General features: G+C 37.1%; 1 protein-coding gene across 1 annotated transcript; it reads right to left on the minus strand.

Annotated features, from left to right (window-relative positions):
* Positions 1–301: 301 nt before the first annotated feature.
* On the minus strand, positions 302–7,507 carry strap (serine/threonine kinase receptor associated protein). Its single transcript, XM_067391914.1, has 10 exons — positions 7,300–7,507; positions 7,042–7,173; positions 6,764–6,899; positions 6,592–6,673; positions 5,869–5,941; positions 5,654–5,753; positions 4,433–4,570; positions 4,078–4,214; positions 3,632–3,781; positions 302–986 (listed from the first exon to the last, which is right to left on the minus strand). The coding sequence occupies exons 2-10, from the start codon at positions 7,151–7,153 to the stop codon at positions 925–927; spliced, it is 990 nt and encodes a 329-aa protein (XP_067248015.1). The 5' UTR covers positions 7,154–7,173; positions 7,300–7,507; the 3' UTR covers positions 302–924.
* Between the last annotated feature and the right edge of the window lie 3,978 nt (positions 7,508–11,485).

Here is an 11,485-nt window from a genome sequence, read left to right on the forward strand (position 1 = left end):
CTGATTGGCAGATAGACTATTTAAAATCACTGGCAATAAACAGACGGGATGAACCACTCGTTTACTGGAGATTCATTTGCTAAAATTCATGTGCATGTAAAATAAATATTGCACATTAGGAGAAAGAACAATAAATTTAAGATTGGACTAGAAATTAAACTAGAAAGGGTCCACCTACTGGTGGACTGATGGGCAACAGAACATCACAGAAATGCTTTGAAATGAAGCATACTATATGATCTGATACACACACACACACACACACACACACACACACACACACACACACACGATATAAGGTATGTCAACATTTTATTGGCCAAATGATGCAACTTATGTTGCAACCAAAGACAAATTTATTAAAGAACTTAAGTCACTTTTAAGCATGTTTACATATTTTCTCTCATGGAAAACATTTACAAGTTCACACTACTATTGATAAACATTTGAATAACACGTTCCTCAGGAGCACTTCCGCTGAGAGATGTCATCAAACTGAACATTGAGCTCTTGCAATAAACGAAATGTATTGAAAGCACATTGTTTTAACACCAAAACAAAAACAAAAAAAACAAAATCTTAACCAAAGTGATCACAGTGCTGCAGAAACCGACCACTTATGAAGGAGCTGACTGGTGTATCATGGGTATCAAAGAAAGAGCAGGCAGCTGGAGGGTTAGTATTTGCACTAGCGCTCTCAGCTCTACCGCCGTCTCCTGATGCTCATTTCCACAATGTGAATGTGTGTGTTGTTTCATCTCCACACTCAAGTCATGCTCGGCAGTGCGGTCCGTCTCAAGTGAAGAAGGGTGGTGGCACAGCACTCTGCTGGGGTGTGGTTTCCTTGACCTGTCCCGTCCCCTGACCTCTCCCACTCCCGTGACCTCTCCTCTTTTGCCTTGTTGTCTCCCTCTCTCTCCCAACTCAGGCCTTGATCTCTGCTGGCGGGCAGTACAGCGCTTCCGAGTTTTCTGACGACAGCTCCTCTGAAAGGGACAGACAGGTTTTAGTGTAGGATATATAATTTGATACACAAGGCATATATGAAGCCTAGTCCTAAGGAAGCTTGTTTCCATAAAAATAAAAATAAGGTAATTGCAACTTATCTCACAATTCTGACTTTTTCCCTTGCAATTATATCTCACAATTCTGCAAAATAAGTTGTAATGACCTTTTTTATCTTTTTATCCCGTGCTGGAAACAAGCTTCCACATATTCCTGGCATTTTCGATTCATTCTCGAGGTATTGTATGAATGACTGGAGCTAATAGGGCAATTCTTTCAAGCAAATGAGAGGCAAAACACACAACGTGTCACTAATCGAGGTGAAGCCAGCAACATCTGTCATAAGAGATCAAAAATCTGCCCGTAGTTGCTGGATTTTGTGCTTATAATCGCATTGTTACATTTTCATATATTGCAAGCTTTTATTCTGGAAGATATTAAATTTTAAATGCCGTCTTCCCATTTACAGCCGGTGGAAAAGAACTGGAATGGGACTCGGGCAGAAATTATGTTCATGGAGATTATTAACGTTACTGTGGTATAAAGCAGAGCTGTTTTATCATATTAGATACATTTGAGCATTGAAAATTGTTATAATATTACTCTGCGTTTGCTCGACGACTGCTGTGATACACTTGTTGCACAGTGCTGAAAGCTAGATCAATATTAGAATATCATATTTATAAATGCTGGATGGCTTGTGTTGCTAAATGGCATGTAATTAATTTTAAAACACTGTATGATGGAGAAAATGCTGTATTACTGTTACTAAAAATAAAGCTGCATCTGATTATGCAAGTTTAGCCACTTAACAAAATAGTGTTTTTCTCTTAGGCATGGTGAAAACATGGTACTCACGGAAAATAAAGAAAGCGGGATTCAAACAATAAGACTAAACTTGTTGAGCTATATAACGATTAGTTTTCTGTCAATCAATGTATCCAAACAGTTCAGTAATTTCGATTTTTCAGATAAATGCAATAAATAAAAAGCTCAAAGTTTGCTCTTCTTGTTAGTAGGGTTGAACAATTTGGCCCAAAGCAACTGTAAAATTACAATACTAATATTTAAGGCAGTCCCAATTCATAATCAATGAAAACAATTAAAACATCAAGGCCCGGTTTCACAGACAGTGCTTAGCCTAAGCCAGGATTAGGCCTTAGTTCAATTAGGGCATTTAAAGGGTTAGTTCACCCAAAAATGAAAAATCTGTCATTTATTACTTACCCTCATGCCGTTCCACACCCATAAATCCTTCGGAACACAAATTAAGATATTTTAGTTAAAATCCGATGGCTCCGTGAGGCCTCCATAGGGAGCAATGACATTTCCTCTCTCAAGATCCATTAATGTATTAAAAACATATTTAAATCAGTTCATGCGAGTACAGTGGTTCAATATTAATATTATAAAACGACGAGAATATTTTTGGTGCGGCAAAAAAATAAAAAATAAATAAAAAATAAAAAATAATGACTTATTTATTGATGGCCGATTTCAAAACACTGCTTTATGGAGCATAAATTAATCAGTGTATCGAATTATGATTCAGATCGCGTGTCAAACTGCCAACGGCTGAAATCACGTGACTTTGGCGCTCCAAACAGCAGATTCATTTGTGCTCTGAATCTTCCTGAAGCAGTGTTTTGAAATCATCCATCACTAAATAAGTTATTTCGTTTTTTTTTGGCGCTCCAAAAATATTCTCGTCGCTTTATAATATTAATATTGAACCACTGTACTCACATGAACTGATTTAAATATGTTTTTAGTACCTGTATGGATCTTGAGAGAGGAAGTGTCATTGCTCCCTATGGAGGCCTCACGGAGCCATCGGATTTAAACTAAAATATCTCAATTTGTGTTCCGATGATTAATGAAGGTCTTACGGGTGCGGAACGGCATGATGGTAAGTAATAAATGACAGAATTTTCATTTTTGGGTGAACTAACCCTTTAAGTAGCTTTTATAAAAGTTCACTAAAAAAAAAAAAAAAAAAACTGGTGTGCATCTTGAGACAAAATGTAATTTTAAAATCTGTCAGTACGAGTTACTTTCAGTTAAAACAGCTCAAACATGCATTTTAGTCTGGGACTAGCTTAAGCCTTGTCTGTGAAACCGGGGGCAAGTTTTTTTTTTGGCAAAACCAACAGCCACAGTCCCACAGAATTTAGTTCCAACCCTACTTGATTAGCTGGATCAAGTGGATTAAATTAGAATTGAAACTAAACTCTGCAGGGCTTTCCATGAATGAATTTTCACACCCCGGCATTAAAACTTCTATTTTGTTAACAACAGCCGGGTTTTAAGAGATTCTTATGTCATCATTACAAGTTTGTAAGTTCCCAAAAGCAGCACATTATAAGCAACCCAATCTCAGAATAGCATTTATTGCAAACAGAGTTGCTAAGAAACACTGGATCATGAGCTGCTCGCATGTAAAAGAATACAGTACTGTGGTTCACTCTGATACATACAGCACATATATTTAATAAAAATCACAGCCTTTGCCATTTCATAGTTGCATTTTGGGTTTTATTTCGATAGATTGTGCAGCCTTACAGGCTAGCTTACTTGACTGTGTATTGACACATTAGTTAAATAGTCAATATCTATGTAAACTCACCAGGCAGGACACATTTCCACAGGCCGTATGTTTTCCCTACAGCCGTCTGCCACAGACGCAGTGTGCCGTCCTCTGAACCACTGGCATACAGCTCTCCATCAGGGCTAAACCGCACACAGTGTACGGGCCCGAAGTGACCCTTATATGACTCTGAAAGAGAGACAAACACATTTTATTGTCAAGCATGAACAAATATGTATATATTCATTAGCTATTCTATAGATATAAGCTTTATGTTTTTTCTTTCTTTCTCGCCATGCCAGCTTCTATGGCTATATTTAATTTTTTTCTCAAAAAAAAAAAAAAAAAAAACCTTAAAACTAAATTTGGATTTACTTGAAGAAAAACGTTTCTGTTGAAACGAATCAACAGAATAAAACAAGTTCCTTTATGTTTTTTCATACTGCAGTTAATTATATTAACTTAATTATCAATGACATTCCTACCCATTTCCTCTTTGGTGGTGTAGTCATATTTATAAAGCTTGAAGTCATCTCCTCCAGCCACAAAGAAGTCTTTGTCAGGATGCAGTGAGGCAGAGTGAATAGAAGCAGGGGCATCCACGGTCTTAATCAGATCCAAACTGAAGGTAAAAGACAACAACAGACTGACATTATCTAATAATATAATAATTATAAACTATTTTATATGGTGCCTTTAATAGTTGCAACTCAGAGAGCTTTACCAAAACATACAAGTAAAATACATTATCTATTCTCCGTACATTTTAAGGACATGTTTTTTGTCCAACTCGGTCCTCAAGGTAATATTTGCATAATAGGACAGATTGTAGTCGTCTACCTGTGGGCATTGTAGAAAGCGATGGTTCTCCCATACGTGATGACGAGAATCTCCCCATCAGGAATGTACTCCATACTGCTGACAGTGGCCTCAAACGACAGAGTCTTCACTGACTCCTTTGTGTTCTTGTCCCAAAGTCTACCCATGAAAGACAACACAAACTCAGAACCAGACATATACATAGCATATATACACACACATATATATTTATATTTACAGGGCTTGACATTAACATCCGTCAACCCACCAAATGCGGGTAGATTTCAGATGTGCCGGGTAAGACAGCCACTCCCACTAGCCACTTTGGCGGGTTGAATATAATTTCATCCTACAGCCAAATGAAAGGTAGCCAAGCTCGTCGGATCACAAAATTACAATTCAATCACAATTCTTTATTGATTAATTTGCTGTTAGTGAATTGGGGATAGGTGGAATCACGCTGAATGACACACAACAGAAGAGCACTCTCTCTCGCGCGCGATCAGTTCTCCTTGCATCTGAATAGTCAAATACACGCACACAGAGATGTCAAAATGCTCATCACGTGGAGTATCTCGCGTGAATACAGTCAGTTATGGCTTAAGTGGACGTAAACAGGTGGGTAAAAACTAGATATGTGTCAGTATATTATGTCCATGCATTCAGCAGCCCAATTAAATACCTGTCTGTCATTAATGGTAATCAAAAAACAAAATATGTTAAATAGGCCTAAATGTATACATGTTAAATAAACCTACCGTATCTGAAATTTTTTTTTTTTTTTAAATTTACTATTTGTAATTTGCTTCTTTGTTCTTTCTATACAGCCTAACAAAAATAACATACAATTTCTCATATTATGCATATTGCCCACCCCTTGCCCACCTGTACATACCAGCTGATATACAACGTAGTCTTGATTTGCAAAATTGGCTGGCAAAATTGTGGCCAGTGAGAATGCTGAGTGGCTAGTAACTTTGGAAAACCACTAGCCACAGTGGATGGTGAGCAAAAACGTTAATGTCAAGCCCTGTATATGCAGGTATGTATGTATATTATATATGTATATTATATATATATATATTATATATATATATATATATATATATATATATATATATATATATATTAAGTATTAAGTATATATACTTAATACAGTATCTGTGTTCTATATATGCAACGTACACACTGTACAGTTCAAAGACTTTGTCCAATACCTTGCTCGAGAGCACATACTCTCACCTGATAGTTTTGTCATCAGCAGCCGAGAGAATATGTTGGTCATTGTTACACCACAGAGCTTTCTTTATGGCAGAGGTGTGGCCAGCAATCTCCAGGGGTTCTGCATTACAAATGCCATATAGCCTTATGTGCTATTTTGTCTAGTAGCATTTATGAAAGGAATTGGATTTTGGAAATTGATATCAAAACAAAAAGAAAAAGGTCACTCTACATACCTGCCTCAGGTTTGTTGAGGTCATAGATGCGCAGTACTTTATCATTCCCTCCAGTCAGGAGAAAGTTACTGTCCTGTTGATTCAACATACACTGGTAAAAACTCGTCATTTAGCAAAACGGCTCGGCACGATTAACATAGACGGTTTGGAGACATGAAAAGAAGTGAAATCACTAATGTTGTGAACATCTGGAAGTTGCTGGGTTATAGAGCTCAGAAAACAGATCTCAATGTTGTTCAGCCTTATATTTCAGCATTTTTGTATTTGAAATGACTCAAAATAGTAGTGTTTTCAGAGGAACCACTTTTTTATCCTAGTAGTTTTAAAATGTTGAATGCAAAATAATTAAAATAAGCAAATAGTTAAAAATAAGGTCATATTTGGATTTTATTTTGCATTACTGTTCAAAAGTATGGGGTCAGTAGTTTTTTTAATGCTTTTATGTCTCTTATGCTCACCAAGGATGCATTAATTTGATCAAAAATACATTAAAAACTGTAATATTGTGAAATATTATTACAAATTAAAGTAATGGCTTCCTATTTTAATATATTATTACAATTTAAAATAACATTACTTTTTGAATATACTTAAAATGTAATTTAAATCCTGCTGAATTTTCAGCAGTCATTACTCCAGTCATCAGTGTCACATGATCCTTCATTCTAATATGCTGATTTGGTGCCGTTGTGAGCATCTGGCTCTGTGCATCATCAGTCTTACCTGTGTGAAGTTCACAGATTTCACAATGTGCTTGTGCGCCAGGGTGAGGACCTCATCTCCAGTGACAGCATCCCATACCTTTCTGTCAGATTCAAATAAAGAAATACAAAAGGTAAAATAATATGTCACCATTGCCAATATTATTTCACCCATATCATGTTTTGTTACTTACGCTGTAAAATCTGCGGCGGCCGTAGCTGCTTTTGTAGCTTCTTTATTTAAGGTGGCACCCCAGACAGCACCTTTGTGACCCAAGAACGTCCCAATCCAGTCCCCTGTGTCTCCCTGGCGCAACATAGGTTTGCCATCTGCAATTTTGAAATGCCAAAACAAACTTTCAGACCTATCTGGCAGACATTTAACCTAAATGGTTTCTCTTCATGCTCACTGCCCAGGAAACAGAAAGAACAGGATTACGGTCAAGATAATAAGATTCAAGAAAACACCTACCTTTACAAGCACTAATAAGGAAATATCCATAAGGAGTTATTCCACTGAACGCCAGATCCACAACAGGTCTGGTGTGGCCAGAGCAGGTGAGAGGAGTCTGTCTCATAGCCATATTTAATGGGCAGTGGGCACCTAAAAAAAGACAAGACCCAAGCTACACATTTATTAAAAATCAAGACTTAAAAACAAGGTAGTGAACAGAACAGAACAGATGTGTTGGCTAACTCAAGCTTGGCTAGCAGGGAAATCAATCATTACCTTGCACAGACAACAAAACAACGACACACTCCAGTACTTTGTGGCCAGATTAAGTGTCGGGGAGGATTGTGGAGCTCAGAGCTGCACTCCCAGCTACAGTGCTGTGCCACCAGCTACACGAGGTGTGTGTGTGAATGTGTGTAAGCTAAACTCGAGCCCTCGCTAACGCTAAGGGAACATAATGGAAGTGCTAGCATGAAAACCGGACATCATTTCCGGCACGCGACGCCACAGTATTGGTCCGAATGGTGTCACGTGACGCGCTTCGAGAAGTACTTTTCGAAGAACGTTTTTAACACGTAATGTAATGTAATATGTTTTAAATGTATTGTGTAATATAAAAGATTTCGTGGTAGGAAATCGTTAAACGTGAAAAATGTTTCAGTATTATATGAGACACGAACTCCAAATACCGAAAAATTGTCGTTATGAGATCGTAGTTTATCAATATTATTAAATTATAATTATGAAACACATTTCAACCTAAAATCAATCAAATACACTGTTTAAAGGATTAGTTCACTTTCAAATGAAATTTTCCTGATAATTTACTCACCCCCATGTCATCCAAGATGCTCATGTCTTTCTTTCTTTAGTCGAAAAGAAATTAAGGTTTTTGATAAAAACATTCCAGGATTTTTCTTATAGTGGACTTCAATGGAGCCCAAACAGTTGAAGGTCAAAATTACAGTTTACAGCAATCCCAGACGAGAAATAAGGGTCTTATCTAGAGAAACCATCGCTCATTTTCTAAAAAAAAAATTAAAAATTGTATATGTTTTAGCCATAGATGCTCATCTTGAACTAGCTCTCTTCTTCTCTTTTTGAATTCCAGCAGTGTAGACACTGCTAAGTGTATTACTGCCCTCCACAGGTCAAAGTTTTAATTAAATTGTCATATACAATATGCTAGTGCAAGTATATAACAATTAGTTCAACCTTTAACCTGTGGAGGGCAGTAATACACTTAGCAGTGTCTACACTGCTGGAATTCAAATAGAGAAGAGAAGAAGAGAGCTAGTTCAAGATGAGCATTTATTGTTAAAACTTATAAAACAATTTTTTTTAGAAAATAACTGATGGTTTCTCTAGATTAAACCCTTAAGGTCCCGGTATACTTCAAACGAATTTGAAGAACGAACTGATGTGACGTAATTTCGAACAAAATCAGGCCAAAACGAAGTTCGTTTTGTGTTCTTTTTGGAAGTTCGAAACGGCTTGCCAAAACAAACTTTCAGGAAAAGTTCGCTCCAGCTGCAAAACACCTTCGTTGGTCAGTGACGATAACGTCATAGGAGGTGTGCGCTGAGGCTCCGCCTTCATTCGCGTGGGACGCATCTCAGACTCATTTTGTGTGTTTGAGTTCGTCAAGGTAAGAGTTTCGCGGGTGAAAACATGATCACACTGGATAGCCGCTTTATAGTACAAAATGAAGATGTGCTTGTAAAAAAATGAGGCACTAGCACTGTTTTTCATGCTTGATACTTTAAAGCTGCTTGATTTTAAAGCAGAACTAAGCAAGATTCGCGAAGCTCCCCCTACAGTTTCCTTCAGTGAATGACACTGTCATAAATACTCCAAGCGCAGCTCTGGACTACAACGACTACAACACTCGCCAGCGCAGTAGTTTCGCAAATACAGTACAAGAAAGAGGAGGTGGGTAATTTGCAAATACAGTACACTCGATGGAGGTGGGTAATTTTCGAAATTGTCTTATAAAGTCATAATATATACATTGTTTTTGAATTACCGTAAAGCATTTTGTCACTCTCGCGTGAACGTCAACATGAGGCGAGATTGTGTCGGGTCGATGCAGCTCAAGTTGCAAGTGCTGTATTCTGGCGTAGACGTGCCAGAGGGGGTTAGTGCTCGCCTCAAACACAACACTACAAGTCAATTAACCATCGTAAGGACTTAGAAAACTATTTATGAAGGTAAAAAAAGTTACTTAGTTCTGCTTTAAGCAATTTATTAAATAAAGTGCTATATGAAGACGTGACGTGACTGGAGTGCTACTTCGCAGAGCTCGTGCTAACATACCCATGTTATGATCAGGCGCTTTTCTTATGCTTTCTATAATAAATGCTTGCTGTTTTCTCATTTTTGTTGTGTTTATTTTGTTACTAAGAAGAAAGTGCACGGCACATATTTACATATTCATCTAAACGCCCGCTCTCAGCAGTGTGGGCGGCGACAGATGTTCGATTACAGTATATCGCTGGTCACGCATTTCAAACTTCGTTTTACCCCTAAACGAAGAACGAAAAAGAACTTTGTTTGAAGTATACCGGGGCCTATAGCCCCCAGGAATCCCTCACTGGATTACGGTTAAAACGTAGGCTATATAATTTAATTTTTTTTTTTAGAAAATGAACCATTGTTTCGCAAGATAAGACCCTCATCTGGGATCGTGTAGAATGTTTTGAAGCTGCAATTAAACTAATTTTGACCTTCAACCGCTTGGGCTCCATTGAAGTCCACTATAAAGAGAATAATCCTGGAATGTTTTCATCAAAAACCTTAATTTCTATTCGACTGAAGAAAGAAAGACATGGACATCTTGGATGAACTGGGGGTGAGTAAATTATCAGGAAATTTTAATTTGAAAGTGAACTAATCCTTTAAGGCACGAAGCGCCTCCTATATGTAAGTACATCTATGCAGGATCAAATTAGAAATGCGCTACTGTCTTTTTAAATACAGTGGCCACCATATTTTACACCTGGACAGGTTGCGGCGAGAAATGCTTTACATAAAGACATCCAAATGGAAACAGTGCGCCCAAGCCTCACTGTTTTTGAGTTGTGGTGTTAGATAACCTCCTCCAGAGATAAATTTACACATTGCGTTGTCATGATAATCCTAGTGTCACGGGACGCGTAGGCTGGTTTATAGCCTCCGGAGAAATTTCTGGAATGATGATACGCTAGTTAGATGGATGGATGGTTTAACTATAGGCTAATACACTGACAAAGAAATTAAACACATATTTATTAAAGTTACATCAAACTAAACTATTCAAAATCACTGTAAATGCTTGTGGTTGCCATTCATCACAGGTTGTTACAGATCTTACACGATTTTATCTATCTAGAAATCTTGCTAAAAGCCATTTAAGATGAACATCTACAGTAAGCACACATTTTCATGACAGCAAGAAAAGCAAACACGGACGCCTCACTACCTGAGTATTATCTTAGTGACATAGAAATGCTGAAAGCTTCAGATGCAAAGCAGTGTGAGTCATATAGTACCAGCATGCACCGCGACAGTCTCCTAACACACAGGGGTGGGAGATCATCTGATACTCGGAGAAGTCCGAGTCATTTCAGCGAATCGGTTCGTTCGCATAGTTCACTTCAGTGAACCGGTTCCGACGCTAATTCACTGAATTGTTTCAACCGTCGCTCAAGTTTCGTGTTTATTTTCGGTTTGTTGTTTATGATTCAACGTCATATTTAGTGATTAAAAATGATGAAAATTCAACAGTGAAAAATCTGTTATTTACTCACCTGTTGTTTCAAACTTGTTTCTTTTGTTGGTTTCCCCCTGGTTTATGGAAACATTTTCAGCAACACCGTATACAAAATATTAACAAATTAACTGATATTTGATTCAAAAACATTATAAACATCATTTTAAATATATAGAATATTTGTATAGCTATTTAACCAGAATTATCGCGATAAGAGAATCACCATTCATTTATTAATTGTATCTTTTTGAGAACATTTCCTTCTGTTTATTTATTTATTTTTTTATTAAACAGTACAAAATATCAGAGCATTAAATCAATACAGATAAATGTAAAACAAAACAAAAAGAAAAATACACAAACACAGATAAGTTGCCATGGTAATAAACAACAACAATACAATATAGGCTATGTAAACCTTAAGAGGACAAAAAGGATGAATAAAGAAAAACAGTTTTCATAGCTTTGGGATTAATAGAGCATTGGATAGTTTCGATATACCTGTCTAGATCATCTCTGAATAGAGAAAAGAGAGGTTTAGAGCCAGTAAATTTTTGTTTATGTATGTGAAATTTAGCCAGTAGGAAACACATATTCTCTTTAGAGCAGTCGAACAATCCAAAGAAAACATCTCCTTCTGTGTTCCATACATAAAAAAGTTTGGAACAATATGAACAATTTTCACATTTGGGAATCGGTTCAGTTGAATTG

This window comes from Chanodichthys erythropterus, chromosome 8, assembly GCF_024489055.1.
Source record: "Chanodichthys erythropterus isolate Z2021 chromosome 8, ASM2448905v1, whole genome shotgun sequence".
Lineage (NCBI taxonomy): Eukaryota > Metazoa > Chordata > Actinopteri > Cypriniformes > Xenocyprididae > Chanodichthys > Chanodichthys erythropterus.